The sequence below is a fragment of the Nannobrachium achirus genome, assembly GCF_963921795.1.
Source record: "Nannobrachium achirus genome assembly, chromosome: 20".
In the NCBI taxonomy this organism is placed as follows: domain Eukaryota; kingdom Metazoa; phylum Chordata; class Actinopteri; order Myctophiformes; family Myctophidae; genus Nannobrachium; species Nannobrachium achirus.
In genome coordinates, this window is record NC_137827.1 from 20,986,452 (window position 1) to 21,008,467 (window position 22,016).

At 39.2% G+C, this 22,016-nt stretch overlaps 4 protein-coding genes across 5 annotated transcripts; all 4 read left to right on the forward strand.

Annotated features, from left to right (window-relative positions):
• The first annotated feature begins 1,633 nt into the window (after positions 1–1,633).
• LOC308305326 (hepatic lectin-like) lies at positions 1,634–5,200 on the forward strand. Its single transcript, XM_080750103.1, has 6 exons — positions 1,634–1,784; positions 1,908–2,012; positions 2,444–2,707; positions 3,140–3,303; positions 3,923–4,065; positions 4,639–5,200. Exons 1-6 carry the CDS (start codon positions 1,721–1,723, stop codon positions 4,787–4,789), a joined length of 891 nt encoding a protein of 296 aa, XP_080606229.1. The 5' UTR covers positions 1,634–1,720; the 3' UTR covers positions 4,790–5,200.
• A 996-nt stretch (positions 5,201–6,196) lies between these two features.
• On the forward strand, positions 6,197–9,428 carry LOC308305839 (uncharacterized protein). The gene is made up of 6 exons (XM_080750720.1): positions 6,197–6,359; positions 6,967–7,083; positions 7,272–7,535; positions 8,164–8,330; positions 8,490–8,626; positions 8,721–9,428. The coding sequence occupies exons 1-6, from the start codon at positions 6,260–6,262 to the stop codon at positions 8,902–8,904; spliced, it is 969 nt and encodes a 322-aa protein (XP_080606846.1). The 5' UTR covers positions 6,197–6,259; the 3' UTR covers positions 8,905–9,428.
• Positions 9,429–10,387: 959 nt separating this feature from the next.
• On the forward strand, positions 10,388–13,244 carry LOC308305670 (C-type lectin domain family 4 member A-like). Of its 2 annotated transcripts, none has more exons than XR_013963125.1 (6): positions 10,388–10,524; positions 10,956–11,069; positions 11,169–11,845; positions 12,192–12,355; positions 12,498–12,628; positions 12,832–13,244. XR_013963125.1 is itself a non-coding variant. In XM_080750501.1 (6 exons), the coding sequence occupies exons 1-6, from the start codon at positions 10,437–10,439 to the stop codon at positions 12,977–12,979; spliced, it is 909 nt and encodes a 302-aa protein (XP_080606627.1). In that variant the 5' UTR covers positions 10,388–10,436; the 3' UTR covers positions 12,980–13,244. The 2 variants fall into 2 exon arrangements, 1 of the variants encoding a protein (XP_080606627.1); XM_080750501.1 differs by having other exon boundaries at positions 11,169–11,432.
• A 799-nt stretch (positions 13,245–14,043) lies between these two features.
• On the forward strand, positions 14,044–21,256 carry LOC308305305 (uncharacterized protein). Its single transcript, XM_080750076.1, has 6 exons — positions 14,044–14,167; positions 14,352–14,462; positions 15,196–15,456; positions 19,257–19,420; positions 20,532–20,668; positions 21,005–21,256. The coding sequence occupies exons 1-6, from the start codon at positions 14,095–14,097 to the stop codon at positions 21,156–21,158; spliced, it is 900 nt and encodes a 299-aa protein (XP_080606202.1). The 5' UTR covers positions 14,044–14,094; the 3' UTR covers positions 21,159–21,256.
• Positions 21,257–22,016: the final 760 nt, after the last annotated feature.

Here is a 22,016-nt window from a genome sequence, read left to right on the forward strand (position 1 = left end):
TCCCTCCTCCAAAAAAGCTGTTAACTTATTTTGATATACAATAAAAATGTTAAATGCTAATATTGTTTCAATGGCATCATTTGAGTGGTCTAGAGTTGCAGTCACACACATTTTAATATTTGTAAATACAGAAATGGTGGATATTCCTGGGGATATGAGTCCACCGCAGAAAACAGCAGCTCATTCAAATGCGGAGCCGGAGACTGCCAATTATTGCAGACAAGAAGAGCATCTTACAAGTGTTTTAGTTTTTGACTTGGGCATTGCTGGCATCTGCAGATGCCATCTGCAGTTGACAGGGTTATAGATTTTAACTGAAGAAGCAGCATATCACATTATATACATAACTAATAAATCATCAATCATGTCATACTTTGCAATGTACAGTACACTCCCTGTACAGTATAGGTCACTTTAGCAGCCGTTCAAAGTATGTGACAGATATTGAATGAGTGGTGGATTATCCACTTAAACCCTATTCCATTGACTGGGGTCCCCCACGAGTCTATAGTCGGCCCCCTCCTTTCTTCCGTTTACACAAAATCTATTAGCTGAAAATTAACAGGTCAGGTGGGCACTAGGGACATCTGGGCACACATGATCATTATGGGCTTCAACAGGTCTAATATTTCTGCAGTTGGTACATTTTACACTCTCAGAGTTACAGGTCTATAATGGTCATTCGTGGGCTATAGCTCTTTGTGTTTCAGGTAATATTATTGTCCACTTATTTGTATGTACATGGCAAAAATAGAATTTTGACGAAGATTTCCACATGACGATGACCCCTTGTCCAGTGCTGTTGTTGTAACTTTACTAGATACAAACTGTACCTCTTGTTCAATGAAAGTATAGCCTTTTCTGAGACTCTTTCCTCACAAACTGTGAATAGTCTTTGAATCACACTTGACCCAGTCCAGCAGGGATACACTAGTTCTTGCACAGAGGTCATAAGGTCAGGCTAATTTGACCAGACACCAAAACCAGTAGAGCAGGGGTCTTCAACAGGGGGTCCGGGACCCCTAGGGGGTCCTTAGAGTTACTACAGGGGGTCCTCCAAATATTTGAGTGATAGAAACTTTTTTTTCTACTTTTTTATATTAACCACTTGAACCCTAGCGTCCATATTCTGAGAACTTTAGCCAAAAATAGCCGATCTACAAGCTCACAACGCTGTGAGCTTGTAGATCGGCTATTTTTGTCAAAGAGCTTTGGTGTAGAGGGGAAAAAGAGCAGACTAAGTACAGAGTGAAAGGGCAAGTTTATTAAGTATTGACGGTTCAAGTGGGTTTCAGGAGACCTGGCTCTGTGTCATCTCTGTCCCTCTAAGTCAGACATAACGGTCTTGAGTGTCTTGATTTAATGTCCATGATAAAATCTCTACTGTCCTCAAGTTCATGCTGGACTAAGACAGTGTGTCATTTATCTCTGTTAATTATTTTCTCTGAAATTACCCATAAATAAACACTACCATGTGCGCGCACACACACACACACACACACACACACACACACACACACACACACACACACACACACACACACACACACACACACACACACACACACACACACACACACACACACACACATTAGTCATGTTGACATAGCAGCCTGCAAACAGACACAAGAACAGATAAACCTCATCTGGTCACTAACCAGTGCTGTGTTGCAATGGCGATTTAAAAGTAAAACTCTGAACATCCAAAGAATATCCAAGTATGCCGTTCCACGACAAATACCGAACTGAGGGACATATATTCTATCATAGTGCAAGAAGAAGAGGTAGGCCTACGCAATTTTAAATTGCCCTCATTGACACATCACAAAATGTTTGCTAGAGAATGACCTGCAATCCATTTTAAGCTAACGTCACAATGATCGTTTTTCCTTGGTTCCTAATCACAGTGAATGCTGGATGGCACATTTTCCCGCACAGTCCTTTGGCTATTCTTTGTCTGGCACTGTTGAATGCTGTTCTACTCATAGCTGCTATTACTCTTGGATATTATTGTAAGTTCAAGAACAATTTCACCCCTCTAGCCTACAGTACATTTGGACAATTGGATTGTGTCCTTTTTTCACTAATGATTCAGTAGTGATGGTTACCAAAAAGTAGCCTTTGGATTAATGTTATTTGTTCTTATGTAATGGTAGAGTATTACCAGTATGACAAGTGTTTAAGTTGGTTATTAATTTGATCATTGTTTGTGAATTGTCATGTCGGTATATTATCTATGTCAAAGAGTGTAAAAGTGTCCTGTAAGTCCATATGGGCTGGGCTTCCTTGGAAGCACACTTTATCAATATTTATTTTAGATTAAACATAATAAAATCATATATCATCAGATTTATGAAGCTAATAAGCATGATATTAATATCACTTTTACATTTTAAGTAAATGTTAAAATTGCATGTGGCTTACATCTGTCCGCTGCCCACAGGTGGCAATGTCTCTGAAGCATATGCTCCCCTACATCAAGATGCAACAGAGCTGTTGAGTGAGTTAAACCATGTTCAAGCCCAGCACGCAATGCTGATCAAAGCCCAAGAGGTGGACCAGAGTGCCTTGGAGACAGAGGCCTCCAGCCATCAGCAAACAAAGCTGGAGTCGGAGCAGCAGAAGAGCATCAATGATGGCCTTCAAAGCCAGATCCAGATCCAAAGGCTGGAGAAGACAAAGCTCTTGTCCAATAAATCTGACATTAGTGAGACAGTATTGTATTTTTATTTCTTAATGCACTGATTCTCATAGTCCATGAGGGGGGTTCCAGGGCGAAATGTGGGACAGTTCAAACACTTAAACCCCTTTTCGGCTAGTCGAAATAGACCATCGCAATGTGACACGTTGTAGATTGGTAATGAAAAATATTGACAGATCCCTGGCACAAAGTCTTTTCAGATGGGGGTCTGCAGCCAAATACTTATCCATGTTGGAGTCCTTGACAATTACCTGCACACTGCCCACTTGGCTTGCACACTACATGAAAATGAATTGATGTTTCAGTCACACATGACAAACATATGAAAATATTTGAGAACCACTCGATTAAAAATATACATAGCCCAAACCTAGAAATAACTGCCTAGACCTACTTTCTCTTAAGTGAAACTCTACCATTTTCTTTCTCTGGGGACAGTGAGCAACTGTGGCCATTGCCCATCAGGATGGCATCTTTTAAACTCGTCGTGCTACTACCACGCCACTACACAGTCCTATCCCCAGAAGAACTGGTATGATAGCAGAGCAGATTGTAAAAGTCGAGGAGCTGACCTGGTTGTGATAGATAGCTGGGAGGAACAGGTGAGTTGAATCCAGGTTTTTTTTTTTATCTAAAGGAAAAGCAAAGCGCTCATTGGGGTACAAATAGTGAAATGTCTTTTTGGAGAATGACTGGAACAAATCTGAAAACACAAAAGTCCAAGGCAACTCTACAAAAGATATATTAAAACAAGCTTTTATTGATTGGCAAGTTCATTATTGAACAATTAAAAAACTGAAGTAGGCCCTTTCTTTATGAATTGAATACAAAAGGTTCCCAATGTAAACAAAACATTTTTGTGTTTAAATCATCATTAGTGTAGACCTTGTATCTGAAGATTCTGAACTGTACTGTCCTGTGCTGTGCTGTGCTTTTCTTATATGCAAACTTCTAATAAAGGATTGAATCAATTAAATCGACAAAATACTTGATCGCATGTCGCTCATGTAGACATGAATTAGTTCCTGGATGTGGATCAGGTGGGTCATTAGAATGCATGAGATAGAACTGGGATTTTTGGTCATTAGAAGTCAATAAATGCATCAGTTTATATAGCTCAACATGTATAAATATGGCTTAAACAGGCTGGTTTGAACAGCTACAATGTACCTGTCTTGATCACATATTTTAAGCAAGCATATTTGCATATGTTTTATCCAGCAACTTCTCTTCGAGGACCTGCCAAAAGTGGCTACATCCTTCCGCCCATGGTGGTCATTAGGCCAAGGAATCTGGATTGGTATTACAGATATGAAAACAGAGACCACCTGGGTATGGGTCAATAATGTGACTCAGCAAGGAGGGTAAGATCCATGAGCCTTGTTTCATCACATACCTTCCTCTTTTTATCTAGCTTATTCATAAAGGTTGTGTGAACTATTGTGTATTAGTTTTCACTGAAAGTGGAAAATGTAGCACCTTGTCTCGCTAGACTATTTTCATGATTTTGTTTCCACTGAAAATATTATATTTTCTACCTACAGTAAGTTGGCATTCTAACTTTTGGAAACCATTGATTTAGACTGACTGAGTCACAGCTATTACACAGTAGTACCTGCCAAAATCTAAAGCCATTAATGGGAAATGGTCTATATTATGTTTATGTACAATATATGCTGCCCTAAAGCCAAAGTGCAGTAAAAAAGTAAAAAAAAAAAAAAATAGGCATATCAGTATTACACTAATTGTATATCTGTTCTTGAGGTAATTGTTTATCCACCAGAATCACAAAGGCTAATAAGTCGGTGTGTCCAAAATAGTTATGCACTTTGGCTTTGTAGGGCAGTATGGCCGAAGCTGTGAAAAGACAATATCTTGACACCGGTCCTCTAATCTCTGACAATATTTAGTGTCTTACAAAAGTGTACTGTCTTTAGGTTCTGGATGGACGGGGAGCCAAATGACCATTCTGATGCTGGTGAAGATTGTGGAGTAGTTCTCAACAGGGGCAATCCAAGAAAGACATGGTTTGATGCCCATTGTGAAAACCACCGGTTTGAATGGCTCTGTGAGATGGCACCCAAATAGTCATGGAATTCATGTTGCCATGGATTGCATTTCCTTTATGCACAACACATTGTATAACCACATTTATTCTCTTCTTTTATTTTTCTTCTTTTTTTATACCAAACTTTGACAAATGTATTTTTGTTCTTCCTAAAAATCACTCTAAAACAAATATATTTTTCATGTATAGAATTTGCCTCTGTATTGGGAAATGAGTGTGAACTAAGTACTGCTATCGCTAGTAAATCAAAAACGAATTCATATAGTTGTGAATATTGCAATACCGGTAATAATGTGTGGTTGTCACAAAAGTCCAAGGCACACCTGGACTTGTCTCATGTCTTACCAGTGTACCTCGGCTCACTGTTTGGGAGTCACAACAACTATTAGTATAAAAAGAAAAAAAGAAAAAAACTGTTTATATATAAACTATTTATGTATAATAGTGATTTATTTTGTTTGCCTATGGGGCTGTTAAGTATGACATCATTTTGTAGGCAGAGGAGAATTTCTGCCCCCAGTTTCCGTGAATCTTTTTACTATTTTTACTATTTACACATTTTTCTTCTCTTTGTTGTTGAAAGGAAAGTGTTAGAATTATACTTTAGTCGTTATTTTTTAGTCGTTTTTTGAAATAGCGAGGGACAGAAAATGCTCTGGGGGCAGATTCTCCTCTGCCTACAAAATGATGTCACGGCTTAAAAGCCCCATACGTAAGCTTAAATGTACAGTAGTTCTGTAATTATATCATTATTTTCTTCTAGCCATGAGCAATGCGTTATTTATATCCTGGTTGTCTCCATTTCCTGTATCAAATAAAAAATAAAAGCAGATCATTTTAAGCTACTTTTTGTGACAGTTGTAGTTGTTTGGGGTTTTATTGGTATTTACATGAGGACATTGTATATGAGAAAGCCTAATTTACTTCTTTCCTAATTTTGCACAAGCCCAGATTTAACTGGAAGGCAATATAGTCAGTCACATCGAGTTGGAAACGGTACAACAGCTATTAAAATAAGTGCTGTGTTTTACCAGTGAAAAAGTTCATTTCTGGTTTTGTTTTTCACTGTTCATCCCACTGGAGCATTTTGTCTTCAATCTGAGAGGTACAATTGATTGATTTTATATGTTGATGCAAGGTGGCTTTTAGGTATTTAGAAAAATAAACAAACAAGGATAAAACGAATACAGTAAACACAGTGAAGTCAAATTGCTTATTTCCATTGAGGAACTATAAACTTATATTACATGCATCAAAGCAAAGGGACAGGAACAATATTATACCCTTTGCTAGGGCCCAATACTTGATAGCTGTTTAAACAATCTGCTTATAGATGATACAAAATGGCGAAAGTGAATGAGAGCCCATGTATCCTACAGTCTGTAACAAATGTACAACCTCACATGTGCAACATCAAAGTCTGGCTGGGGCACAGAGCACAGAGCAGAGTGCAGGCAAACAGATCAATAGACACATCTCTGCACGGTGCCATGCAGAAACCAGAGAGAAGAATATTCACCGGACAGATTTCTCAAGATGATGATTACAAGGATGGATATTCTCATGCTCAGAATCAGACCCGAGGACAAGGTAAAGACAGCAATAACATTTTTACTTACTGTCAATCCAAAGTCATGTGTTGTGCACACTTGAATGGAATCAATGTGTCACGTACGCTGGTGGAGTATAGGCCTATTACAGTACGTAGGCTACATTATGTGCATTGCACTTGAATGGGATCAATGCAACAGGTGCACTGGTGGAGAACTTGTATTTTGTACATTATGAATACAGATCAAAGCATAAAAACACCTGGGCAATGTTTTTAGTTATTTGAGTAACTCGCAACATTTTAGTCAGGGACCTTGTTCAGGCATTCCGAGGAAGAGCATGTTATGCAATCTAAAATGTTGAGTGATTAAAATGATTTCCTTTATTGAGCTCTTGTTACTGTACACAGTAACATTCCCAGTGTTCATTTAACTGGGAGTGTACACATGTACCCAAAATGATTCGCAAGGGTCCATTTGGTTACATAATGTGTCCAAATAGACTTGCAGGGTCTATTTAGTTACATTTGTACACTAATTTGGCCCCGCAAGGGTCCACTTGGTTACATTTGTACACTCTGATCTATCTATCTATCTATCTATCTATCTATCTATCTATTCACTGTAATGTAAATCTCCACTTTCAGGATCTCTGTTCTCAATAAAAGGTGGGCTAAGCTTTCCACAGTACCGACTCATTATCCTGTGTCTCCTAATACTGGACTTTGTTCTCCTGCTGGCTGCCATCATTATCGGGGTTTACTGTGAGTAATTCTATCCACAGCATGATCTGATACCGGTATGTTCTGAATGACAAATAAAGGCATTTCAAAGTAACTTTGAGGAAAACCACTTAAAAATAAATAGTCTAGCTATCTGGTCTTGTTGACACTTGTGAAACAGAAGAGATGAAATGGATGATTTTCAATGTGAATGTGATCTTTTCTCGCAGGTAGCACGTTCAGTGGTGCAAGTCCAACTCAACATTCAGCTGCAACGCCCTTCGTCATTGAGCTGCATTATCTGAAAAGCAACCACAGCGAGATCATCAAAGCTAAAGAGGAGGCTCAGAAGGCATTGATGAGAGAGCTCAACGACCAGGCGATACTGCAGAAGGACGTGGAGAAGGAGAAGACACAAACTGACGCGCTTCAGTTCCAAATTGAGAGATTACGAGCTGACAAAGCACAATTGGAGGCCAATAAAACCGCCCTCGGTGAGGGAAATGCTTTGTAACTTATGTCTTATTTCAGTGATTCTCAATCTTTTTTAATGTCAAGGAGCCCTAGAATGTTTTTCTCTGGGACCATAAAAGCATAACATTGTTTATTGTTAGGGAAGATTTGGTCTGATATGGTCCAGAATGCACTGCCTTCTATAATTATAGACATAACAGTGAAACTACATTCTTATATATGGTCACTGTCGGGCAGAAACCTTGTATCTCCAAGTTTCAAATTTGTAATGTTTTTCGCAAAGTAAAGCACTGCTTCATACAAGGCCATCTCACAAAAGTAGTGAAAACAGACGATCTAAAAGCACACAACGCCTCGCAGTGCGAGGCGTTGTGTGCTTGCAGATCGGCTGTTTTCACTAGTTTAAATCATTTTAAAAATCATAAATACAAAACAAACGGTTTTGGACATACAAGGTTTCCACCCGACAACGACGATATTCTCTAATTGTATATTACAAATTGTATTTATTTGTAATAATGGTGACCATTAGCTGTCAATCATTTAGGACTCCCTAGAACCCCCCTGGGGTTCCTTGGACCCCACATTGAGAACCACTGTCTTATTTAATGAAGTAACCAAGTCACTTGCTTTTGTCCTTGCCAACAGAGGAAAGCTGTGGTGAATGCCCATCTGGATTCCTTCTACTAAACTCGTCCTGCTATTTCTTTTCTTACTCTGATTCTGACTCTGAGAAGAAGTCGTGGCCGGACAGTCAAGCAGATTGCAAAAATCGTGGAGCTGACCTGGTTGTGATAAATGACTGGGAGGAGCAGGTCAGTTGAATCCAAGTTTAGATGGAAATTCTACAACAAACCAATCTCGTAAAACACAATTTTTAAACAGCAATCTTTATATTCTAGGAACAATTCAGTTGCTTCGCCATTGTGATAAGTCTGACTTAACAGAATCAACTTGTTTGCATTTTTACACAGCAACTTCTGAGTTACAGCTTACCGAGAACAGGTTCCTCTGGACCTTGGTGGTCGAATGGATTCTGGATTGGCCTTACTGACATAGCTGTAGAGGGCACATGGGTTTGGGTGAACAATGTGACCCAGCTTGCACCATTGTAAGAGAATACACCTAACAGCTCTGCTGCATTGTTTTTGACGGGACATATAATTTGCATTTTCTCTGATACATTTTGTTTTATTTTTGTATAGCTACTGGGTAGACGGGGAACCCAACAACCATGGAGAACAGGGAGAGAACTGTGCAGCTACATATTACAGAATAGGACGTGACGTAAGGCAGACATGGTATGACGGCAAATGCAACCATCATCAATATCACTGGATTTGTGAAGTGCCGATAAGAAGTGCCAGAATGCCCACACGTTCTGGTTAGCAAGGTTTTGCACAACAAAGCCCATGGTTATTAATCTCATACAAAAGGTGGATGATATATCTTTTGAGGGAGAAACAAGATATGTAACTACTGTGTGATTGTATTACACATAAGGGTATAATTTTGCGTGGGGGGCCTCACACACACAATTTGAAGAACATAAACAAACAATGCACATGCAGTGTTGGAAAGTATAATGAAGGACATTTACTAAACTTAAATAACGTTTTGAAGTATTTTTTACTTTACTTGATTTATTCAATTTCTTGATGCTTACACCACAATGTACCAATGTACCTCGACTCACTGTTTGGGAACCAATGACCAACAGACTGACAGTCACAGCTATTAGTATTGAAATAACCCTTTAGATGTGTACTAGTGATTTTTTTGCCAATACATATAAGCTTAAATGTAGTTCTGTAATTATATCATTATTTAATTATGTTATTCTAGCCATGAGCAATGTGTTATTTACATTGTGGTTGTCTTCATCTCTGTGTGAAATAAAAATGAAAAGCTGATCATTATAAAGCTACTTTTTGTGACAGTTGTTTGGGGGTTTTGTTGGGAAATACATATTTATACGATATATGAGGACATTGTATGTAAGAAAGCCCAGAGCCCTGCTTCTTTCCTCATTTTGAACAGGCCCAGACTTAACTGGGAGGCAATATTAGCCGTGTTTTACCCGTAAAAAGGTTAATTTCTGGTTTTGTTTTTCCCTGTTCACCTCACTGGAGCATGTTATCCTCAATCTGAGAGGTACAATTGATTGATTTTGTTTTATTTAAAATATTGATGCAAGGCTTTATGTATTAGGACAATAAATAAACAAGGATACAATGAATACAGGACACACAATTAAGTCATTGAGTCAGATACACAGAGCAGGGATCTCCTTCAGACAGGGATTTCCATGTACTGTATGGGCATAAAATGTATTGTATGTTGTGATGTCATGGGAACCACTCTAACAGAATCCCTTTTATGAGGCTGGTTCAGTCAGGGATCTCTATGTACAGTATGGGCATAAAAGGGATTGTATGTGTGATGTCAGATGTGATAGACTAGGAATAACTGAGTAAGCATGTTTGGGGTCTCACAGCATATCTCCATATATGGGTAACTGGTGCGATATACATCACTGGACAGACGGCCAAGACATGGCGCTTGTCACCCTGAGGCGTCTTACTAGTAGTATGGCTAGAGTGATTTCGAACTGATAAATAATCAGCCTGAGCTGGGGTTCATTTAAGTATCAATTTCAAATAATAATGTTATCCTCTACCTGTACTTTATTACCTAGATATTTTAGATATTTGTAATTTGTATCTGTTGTACATTATATCCAAATAGTGTATTGAATTCCCTTTGACTTGCATGGTTAAACTGTAACCTACGTGCACGACATAGACCAAAATATAGCTGGCAAGAATGTTCTTTTGGCAAATGTTGACACAAGGCAATCGCTTGACAAATACCTGGTCATTCCACTCTCAGCCATTCCTCTCCTCTAGACAGACAAAAACATGGACATTTTAGAGAATTCAGAAAACACTTTCAAAGGATTCAGTGAATTGATTAATCCGGATGATTGTGATGAAGAACAGATTGAAGGTATAGTGGTGATTGCATTAGATTACCGGTAGATACATTTTAATTAAAAGTTTAATGTAATATAATTTGTACAAATTACCCTGTTCACAATGACTGGACATCGCTAGATATTTCTCGGAAATTGTGAAATGATTCATGGATAATATACCTCTAACTTACATATTGATGCTTGTGATCAATATGTTATTGGACTAATGGATGTTGGCAGCATTCCTCCATCAACTAATTAAGTGAATTACCTTCACTGTAGTGATAAACCCAAGCGTTGGAGACAAAGTTCACTATTGTGCCTGCCCAGACCTTCAACAGGGGTTGGTTGCTTGCATGTGTGTATGTTGGGGGTGGAGGGGTGGGTAGGGGGGATTATTAATTAGAGCTTTTGTTCTATAATATGATATGACAATAATAATGATCAAAGCTTCTCTATTTAGTGTCAATGTCCTCAGTGCGAGCTGAACCCTGGAGACACAACAGATTGGTAGCAGTGTGCCTGAGTCTGCTTGCTGTTGTTCTGATAGCTGTTGACATCAGCCTGGTGGTCCGTTGTGAGTCAAATATTAACTACTCACAAACTATTAATATTCAAGAGATTCTGACTGAAACATAGTCAAATGTCAAAATATATATTTTTTTAACACTTACAGATAACAAACTTAGAGAGGGTCACCTTCCCCTCCAAGACAACATAACTCAGATCAGCATTGAGCTGGCCAAACTCAGAGATACCTACATGACCACACTCCGAACCAGAGATGAGGCTAGCAGACGATTAACAGGAGAGGTCAACCAGCATAAGGTCAGCAAGTGGGACTTGGATCACCAGAAGAGGAGAACTAATGATTATAACCAGCTGCTTGAAACCATTAACAGTGAGAAGGTGGCTCTACAATCACTGGTCATTCTCGCTGGTATGAGTTTCAAGACATTCTTTGTGTGTTTGTTGTTTTCCATTTCTAAATTTTTTAACCCCATTTTTACTCCCTTTCGCTGCCAATTCCCCCCCACTGTTGGTCTGGGTAGGGTGAGTAGTCTAGACAACCACGTCTCCTTCAATATTATGAAGTCACCAGACGCTTCTCTTCACCTGTTCAGGAAGTTCATGTTATTTTCCCCAGTTCCCTTTCCTTCCTGATGGCCTCACTCGCTGATAACCATGCTGTCTGAGATGAGAAGCTGAGGTGGACGGAATTGGGGGCAGGGTTTTGAGCTGAATTCACTTGGGAATCACTGGCAGGTGGCTTTACCCTGCTACACATCTGTGAAAACAAATAAAGGGTCCATTGTGTTTGTGTGTCTGGCCAAGCCGAAAACACTACTGCCAGTAAGTGAATCCTGGCCTGAACCTCAGGGTGAATGATTTACCTCTCTGCCACACAGTCCAAAACCACAAACATTAATGTCATATCTTTTACAGCGTGGCTCCTATAGGGGCCGAATCATATAGAAGTGGGTCTGTTTGTCTATCTGTGTGTTGTCACAATGGTATGAAGTCGCATTGTCTACTCTATATGATGTCATCAACATGATGTCTGAGGTCGTTTTACACAAATTAGCAAAGATACTTAAAGATTTGGACTGTGTCTGACTTTGATTACGTGTAGCACAAATGGATCACTCCAGTATTTGCAAATGAATGTGGTAATTGTTTCCATTTTGTTTTGTGACAGATGAAAGCTGTAAACACTGCATGACAGGGTGGATGCATCTGAACTCAAAGTGTTACTACTTCCCGTTCTCAAGCACAATGACACGGAGATCATGGCGTGAGGCCAGGGCACACTGTAGAACACATGCCGCTGACCTGGCCACCATAGATAGTATAGAAGAGCAGGTAGGAATATTCAATATCCAGCACGCCATCTATAAACATTCTCTGGGATTGTTCAGTTAGGAAATGTAAAAAGCAATGCCACAAGAAGTCATGGATTTGAAAGAACACATTCAGACCGTCTTCCGTTTTATCATGTTTTCAGTTGTCAATAAGTAAGGTGATCAATGATGAGCAGGTACATTCCAGAGCTGATCAGTGGAGTGGGTTCTGGATTGGTCTGACAGAAGAACAAGGATCATGGAGATGGCAGGATGGGACTCCTCTCACTAACAGGTGAGAAATAAAGTCTGATTTGTGATTTATACTTGGATGGTAAGCCAAAAGTAGCCAATCAATCTACAAGCTCACAAGATGCGTGACACTGGAGCGCTACTTAGTATAAATCAAGCTTGATGTTTCAAACCCTAAAGGGGAAAGAGTTTGAGAGTTATTAGCATTGTCTTGAGTGTAGTAGTCAAACAGTTGGCTTTGTTTAGGTTCTGGATTCCTGGAGAACCCAGCGATCATTTCCAGGAGAAATGTGGAGCCACTTACGCCAGACAGAATCAAGTTCAAACGTGGAATAATGCCGGCTGTGGCATGCCGAACAGATGGATATGTGAAATGGAACCACTCTCTCACTGATGAAGAGTCTGCTGTATGATGATGTTTTTTGATAAAATCTGTTACAGCTAGTATATTAAAAAGTATAATTTCTTTCATGGAGTCAAAGAGTTAAATTGCAAATGGTTTAATTAGGATTATTATGAATGTATCATATTCAACAGTTGTTGCTGTTGTTAGAACTCCTCAGCTTCTACTTCAATAGTTTGTCTTGAATTGTATTGTATTTTCTTGTTTAGAATCGAGTTGTTATTGTCAAAAAGTGTATTAAAGCAGGTTTCTTTAATTCACAATGACTATTGATTAACTCACTTTGCAAATGGTGTTTCAGTTGGTAAATACTGTTTAGTGAGTAAACCATAATGATAATATCCAATCCAAAGTTCATAATGTATATTTTGTGCTATCTACCATCTCTTAATTCTTTTTTCATTTTATAGATTTCTAAAGTATTTTTCCAAGTCGATCCATGGTGCTTTAAATAAGTGTATAAAGTATTCTGTCTATATGTTGGCGTACAACTGAAGCTACAGTACACACACTAAACAGAAATAATAGCACTTGTAGAGCTTTGGAATGTGTAGGCTACGGATGGAGCTGTAATGAATGGTTTTATTTCAGGCTTAAAGGAGTAGTTCACCCAAATTAAGTAGCTCCAGCCTTAGCTTCAGACTTACAAAATGAAACGGAAATTACAGCAATGGAAAATAGGGACATGCTGTATGTTAGATTTTCACATGTCTTATTCACAATAAAATGAGAAAATTGGTGGAGATATGAATGAATTCATACTGATATGAATATGAATATGAATGAATAATGAATACTCAAAATCAATAACTTTTACAAATGTACCGACCTAACCGTATACACCCTCTTGTCAGTAGTTATCATTGCTCTTGCGCACGCGCAGCACGCGCACACGCACACACGCACACACACACACACACACACACACACACACACACACACACACACACACACACACACACACACACACACTGCTCTCCACCAGTGTTATTTTGCAAGTGTTGACACAGTGCAATAACCTTACAAAACAGCTCTTTGCTCTGAAGTGAGTGCTGTGATCTTGCCAGTCATAATGGAGAACACAGGGACCTCAGACAGTGGTTTTGATGGCTCTTACAGATTGTTTGCTCAGGAGAGCAAACAATCTCTGGTTCTCTGGTACTGAAGATGACCTTCGAGGTATAGTGAGCATAAAATAATTATATACTGTAATTTTATATGATATTTTATATAATTTCATACAAATGTGAGACTATACAATGTAATCTAATATGATTATATTACTGCATATGATAATGCATTCACTATCTAGATTTTTAGCTTTTCTGGTGTTTTCTCTAATCCTTGACCTCTCTGTGTCCAGTGTCTGTGTCTGTGCCCCGACCTGAGTTGAAACATTACAAATTGACAACAGTGTGTCTGGGGCTGCTGGGAGTGCTTTTACTGCTGGTTGATGTGAGCTTAAGCATCTACTGTAAGTCACTGTCAAAACATACAGTGTATGGCACTTTTGATGGAAGTGTAGAAAGTCCATGAAAACTAGAATATTGTTTTAAAATGTACAATTACAATTAAGTGTAGTTATATTGTGTATAACTACTTCAACCTACACTCAGTCAAAAGTATAAGTTTGCCTCTGTTCAACTGTATGTTCGTCCTTTCGTGTGTGTGTGTGTGTGTGTGTGTGTGTGTGTGTGTGTGTGTGTGTGTGTGTGTGTGTGTGTGTGTGTGCGCGCGCGCGTGAGCATGCTTGCATGCGTGTGCATGCGTGTGTGCGTGTGTCTGTAAACAGCTAACTTCCAGCACCGTTGGATCACAAACAAACCACCATGATGCAGATTTTTGCAAAACATTTTACTTACTCCTACAGATTTGGACCAAAAATCAAGCGAATCAGTATACCTTAACTCTGTAGTCATGTGATCAAGGTGTATCTGTCGGATACACATATTCCATTCCAATTGGCAAAGCCAATTGGAATGGAATATGAGAAATCCGAACTTTGAGATGTCTTTGAGAACCTCAAAGACATCAAATTCAGTCAGATGAATAGGCAAAATGATAACCTTCTTCATTTTGTTATCATGATTATGGGACATAATGATGTTTGTGCTTATTGTAAATCTGAAGTACCGGTATGAAGTACAATTTTAGTACATGCTTTCTTGAAATACAGTGACTATAGTATGTGTCTTCATCACTGACAGACAGCAAAGTGAGAGACAGATACCTTCGTCTTAATGATGTATCCTACATCAGAAATGAACTGTTGCAGCTCCAAGACGCTTACACGATTGCAATGCAGAGCCGAGATGAGGCCAAGACAATGTTGGCAAGACAGAACAATGAACGGTACATCTTAAATTTGGAACTGGAGCACCAGAAGAGAAGGAGCAGAGACTACAATGCCCAGATCCAAAAGATTCAGGGAGCAAATGCAGCGATACGGGCCAACCTCCCTCTAATTGGTGAGAACTTCAACTTGAAAAGGAAAAGTGAACTGACCGACTGAGGAATCTGTTTGGGGAAAAGGTCAAAGTTCATGTGTTCAGTTGTGTAGGTGATTATGAAGTGAGATTTCTCCTACTTGGTGCAGTACAAATGTGACCAAAGGTCAAAGTTCAGAGAAATGTACATGTGTTGATAATATTTTTAACTAGAAATACTGTTCCTTCGAAACAGTGTGGGCTCGATTCCAACCCAACAAATAGGATACTTTAAGGTACTGTAAGGTACAGTACCTTACAGTATTGTACTGTACCTTACTATACTGTACTGCACCTTACTGTACTGTACTGTACTGTACTGTACTGTACTGTACTGTAACTTACTGTACTTTACTGTACTGTACTGTACCTTACTGTACTGTACCTTACTGTACTGTACTTAACTGTACTCTACTGTACCTTACTGTACTATACTGTACTGTACTCTACTATGCCGTACTGTAACTTACTGTACTGTACTCTACTGTACCTTACTATACTGTACTTTACTGTACTCTACTGTACCTTACTGTACTCTACTGTACTTTACTGTACTCTACTGTACCTTACTGTACTGTATTGTACTTTACTGTACTGTACTTTACTGTACACTACTGTATCTTGCTGTACCTTACTGTGCTGTACGTTACTGTACTTAACTGTACTTTACTGTACACTACTGTACTGTACTGTACCTTACAGTACTGTACTTTACTGTACTCTGCTGTACCTTACTGTACTTTACTGTACTCTACTGTAACTTACTGTACCTTACTGTACTGTACTTTACTCTACTCTACTGTACTGTACCTTACTGTACTTTACTGTACTCTACTGTACCTTACTGTACTGTACCTTACTGTACTGTACTTTACTGTACTCTACTGTACCTTACTGTACTATACTGTACTGTACTCTACTGTGCCGTACTGTACCTTACTGTACTGTACTCTACTGTACCTTACTATACTGTACTTTACTGTACTCTACTGTACCTTACTGTACTCTACTGTACTTTACTGTACTCTACTGTACCTTACTGTACTGTATTGTACTTTACTGTACCTTACTGTACTGTACTCTACTGTACCTTTCTGTACTGTACCTTTCTGTACCTTACTGTACTTTACTGTACTCTACTGAACCTTACTGTACTTTTACTGTACTCTACTGAACCTTACTGTACTGTACATATTCTATGTGTTCTAGATCTACATTTTTGATTCTGTGTTTGGGAACCAGCAACTGTCAAATGGACTCCAACTGTAGTGGAGTATATTGAGTGCATATACTGTAGGCTAACAATCCCAGATCACATCTGTCCTCCACTATGTCTATAACCAAGGCGTTCTTCTATGTGGCCACTCCAGACTGAGGAGTGGAGCATGGCTTTTATTGTGTTTGTGGATCTGACTTGGAAATTTTTGATATCTCCCTGACAACCAACAACAACCACTAATATGGCTGACTGTCCCTGCGGGCTCTAGGATATATGGCTATGGGATTTACATCCCATCGCCCGGACTTGATTCTTGATCACAGCTGTGTAATCAGTAGAGTGGAGAGGGACATTTATTTATAGTTTTAACTATAACTATAGTTTTATACATCACACAGCTTAGATATTTGGATCAAATCAGAGAGCAGACCTGTGTGAACGCATTGATATAAATAGCATATCTGAAGTGTGAATATTGCAGCCACAGCGCCTTAATATAAACATGGGTCCCTTTCCTCACTAAACCCATTGGAAATGCATTGGGTGCTTAAAGTTAAACATTTTTATTTTTTTATAATTATACTACAAAACATTTCAAAAAGAAAAATACACGCACACTTGTCCTCAGTAAGCTGAACACATAAAAATTTGAATGGTGTTGAAAGGTGTAAGCGTTTAAGAGATGAAGCGCGCCAAAGTTTTGAGGATACTGACTAGTATAGTATAGAAATAAACTAGAAATACTGTTCCTTCGAAACAGTGTGGGCTCGGTTCCAACCCAACAAATAGGATACTTTAAGGTACTGTAAGGTACAGTACCTTACAGTATTGTACTGTACCTTACTATACTGTACTGCACCTTACTGTACTGTACTGTACTGTACTGTAACTTACTGTACTTTACTGTACTCTACTGTACTGTACTTTACTGTATTCTACTGTAACTTACTGTACTTTACTGTACTCTACTGTACCTTACTGTACTGTACTCTACTGTACCTTACTGTACTGTACTGTACCTTACTGTACTATACTATACTGTACTCTACTGTACCGTACTGTACCTTACTGTACTGTACTCTACTGTACCTTACTATACTGTACTTTACTGTACTCTACTGTACTTTACTGTACTCCACTGTACCTTACTGTACTTTATTCTACTTTACTGTACTTTATTGTACTTTACTGTACTCTACTGTACCTTACTGTACTGTATTGTACTTTACTGTACCTTACTGTACTGTACTCTACTGTACCTTTCTGTACTGTACCTTTCTGTACCTTACTGTACTTTACTGTACTCTACTGAACCTTACTGTACTTTTACTGTACTCTACTGAACCTTACTGTACTGTACATATTATATGTGTTCTAGATCTACATTTTTGATTCTGTGTTTGGGAACCAGCAACTGTCAAATGGACTCCAACTGTAGTGGAGTATATTGAGTGCATATACTGTAGGCTAACAATCCCAGATCACATATGTCCTCCACTATGTCTATAACCAAGGCGTTCTTCTATGTGGCCACTCCAGACTGAGGAGTGGAGCATGGCTTTTATTGTGTTTGTGGATCTGACTTGGAAATGCATTGGTTTTGATATCTCCCTGACAACCAACAACAACCACTAATATGGCTGACTGTCCCTGCGGGCTCTAGGATATATGGCTATGGGATTTACATCCCATCGCCCGGACTTGATTCTTGATCACAGCTGTGTAATCAGTAGAGTGGAGAGGGACATTTATTTATAGTTTTAACTATAACTATAGTTTTATACATCACACAGCTTAGACATTTGGATCAAATCAGAGAGCAGACCTGTGTGAACGCAATGATATAGATAGCATATCTGAAGTGTGAACACTGCAGCCACAGCGCCTTAACATAAACATGGGTCTATTATCCTTCTCTCCACTCTGGGGACCCATTGGAAATGCATTGGGTGCTTAAAGTTAAACATTTTTATTTTTTTATATTTATACTACAAAACATTTCAAAACCAAAAATACAAGCACACTTGTCCTCAGTAAGCTGAACACATAAAAATTTGAATGGTGTTGAAAGGTGTAAGCGTTTAAGAGATGAAGCGCGCCAAAGTATTGAGGAGATACACATATATAAATAAACAAATAAATAAATAATGAAGATAACATACGTGTGCTCGCCTTCCAGGCGAGCCCACAATAATGAAGATAACATACGTGTGCTCGCCTTCCAGGCGAGCCCACAATTATAACACCAGCAACACCAGGGGCGGCATAGCTCAGGGGTAGAGAAACCCTTACAGAAAAGGTTACAGAAAACATCCTTTGAACTCATTGGTCTTTTGGGATTACAGAGTAAGTAAATGAAAACACGTTTACTTTTTAGGTGACAAAAGTTCTCAGAAAAGTCTGGTTGCCTATAGCAACCACACTAAAAAATGTAAAGTTCAAGTAGAGTTTAAGTACCTCAAAAGTGTACACAAGTTGTACTTGAATAATAAACATACTTAGTGACATTCCACCACAAATGCAATCATGTCACACTGAACGTCTCCATTTCATTCTGTAACAGAGGACGGCTGCAAACATTGCTTACCAGGATGGATGCTTCTGAACACCATGTGTTACTTCTTACCACTGTCTGACTCTGTCAGCCGGAGGTCCTGGCAAGACGGCAGAACTCAATGCAGGAGACAAGGAGCTGACCTGGCCATTCTGGATAGCAGGGAGAAGCAGGTAGAAAACAAGTCAAACACCGCATTCTACAGAACTAGAAGAACGACACTCTACAGCACAGTGAATCTCATTACTGCGTCTATGTCCTGCATTAGACTTACATTATATATTTGAGCGTCGCAAACCGTCTGTTTTAGTACGGAATGTATTAGTACGGAATGTTTCACTACGGAGATCCGTACTCATACACAAAGTACCTGACGTCACAGACAAAGAAGACCCATGGGGTTATATGCACGTGTGTTGTGCAATCTTTTTGAGCGGTGGTAAACCGCTCCTATAAGTGGCTGTGTGTGTGTCTGTAGCCACTTTTCCTCAGCGTTTTGCCATAGCAATGTGTTTTCCTCAGCGTTTTGCCATAGCAATATGTGTGTGTGCGTAGCCATATTACATCATATTACAAAATCCTAGACCTATCTGTAGCCACTTTTCCTCAGCGTTTTGCCATAGCAATGTGTTTTCCTCAGCGTTTTGCCATAGCAATATGTGTGTGTGCGTAGCCATATTACATCATCTATCTATAAATGCGAGAAGTCTCTGCGTGTGTGTCTGTCTGTCTGTCTGTGTTATTACAAATTCTAGACCTATCTGTAGCCACTTTTCCTCAGCGTTTTGCCATAGCAATGTGTTTTCCTCAGCGTTTTGCCAAAGCAATATGTGTGTGTGCGTAGCCATATTACATCATATTACATCACCAATTATCTGTAGCCACCTTTCCTCAGCGTTTTGCCATAGCAATGTGTATGTGTGTGTGAGTAGCCTGTATTACATCACCAATTACCAATTGAAGACGTTGTGCAAGCACGACCACTGCTCACTTCACATTGGGTGTGATTTTTAAATCTCTAAAGACACCAATATACAATGCAAAATCCTCAGTGTTAGTTTATCTTTGAGTGTACAAAGAGAACCAAATGAACCCGTAGGGGGTCCAGGGTACACCCTGGACTAGACCCCACATTGTGAACTAGTGCACTGGCTACAGGACTAAAGTTAACTTTATTTTATTTCTCTGAGAGTTTACCAGGGCTGGCATCCCTTAGTGTAAGAATTGAAAGAGCAACATAAACATTTTAATTTCTGTTTTTTTGTTTGTTTTGTTTTTTATCAGTTATCAGTGTTTAAGATAATCACTGACAATCAAGTTCCGGGGAGAAACATTTACCACAGCGGCTTCTGGATTGGACTCAAAGATGACGAAGAGGAAGGACATTGGAAGTGGCGAGATGGGAAAAGTCTGGTTGAGGGGTATGACTTTACATTCTGCACTTACACTACTAAAATCTTGAGTGTTCATTTAACTCTGTGGGTGTTCTGTATCTGTAACTAAATGGATCCTTTATTTTACACCCTCTCCATGAAAGTCCTTGAAACACATTATTGGTCTTGCACTTACTGTAAAATCTAAGCTTTACGAACATTTGGTCCTTTGACGATTAAAGGGGGTGAAAGTGTTTATCATTTTTTGTTTGTTAAAATAAGTGTTAAATAGATAGTGAGAAGGAAAAGTAATTAAGTGTTAAAAAGTGTAAAAAGGATCACTTTTTACACTCTCAAATGAACACAGAGAATTTTACTCTGCAGGTACTGGAACGAGGGTGAGCCCAATGACGATAGGGGTGGTGAAGACTGTGCAGCCATCTATCCTCGAGACAACCCCTTCCATTCCTGGAACGATGCCCCTTGTGGACATCCACTCCATTGGATTTGTGAAATGCCACCGAGATCGAGGAGCTGAACTCTTTTGTTTGTTTGTTGTTTGTTTCTTTTACCACAGGCTAGCGCTTTTGGCCTGTTGGAAGGAAGAATAAACTGCTTCTTCAAGACTGTAGAAAATCTCATGGATTGATTTAACAAAATGTAGTCTCATGACGTCATGAGAGTCTTACCTATGTATGTATTCATATGCAGCAGCCATATGCCTAAATGTAGGCATTTAGGCATATGGCTTGGTTTCAGAGAGCATGGTAAATATTAATATTATGTTGTGCCAACGTTTTGTGTTTACTGTATATTCCATGATGCCCGAGCATCACTGTGTTGTTTATTTATTTTACCCAGAAGAACACATGCAGGCTTGACCGTTGACGTCAAGGGGCCCAATATACAGTAGTTTCCTCTGAATCCGGTGGGGATTTCAAAACAAAGTATTTTTAATGGATATTTGTAAATGTGATCATTCAGCATAATGTTTTATTTTGAAATCGTAGCCTACTACTGGAAATAAAAGCAGCAGTCACTGGGCTTCGTGAATACTAATAAAATTCACAACTCTTTCCTTGAAGGGATTATTTTTTTGTCCTTCCCGGAAGCGGGTGCGGGCCTCCTCCCCCCCAGGCCCTAATGCGGGAATATTGTGGGCAAAAACGCAGTTGAGTTTGAGTGTTTCTGCACTGGCCATCCCCTCACAACAAAATTAAGGGGCGAGACCTCTCGAATTATTATAGTAGTTTAAGTTTCAGATGGTCAGGGATTCCAGAAGGAGCGGCTTTTGCTGCTTCCTCATTGGCTAAAGGTTCATCCATAAACCTCTATACGTCACCTTTATGCTGCTTTCTTATTGGCTAAAGGTACTCTATAAATAACCCCATTGACT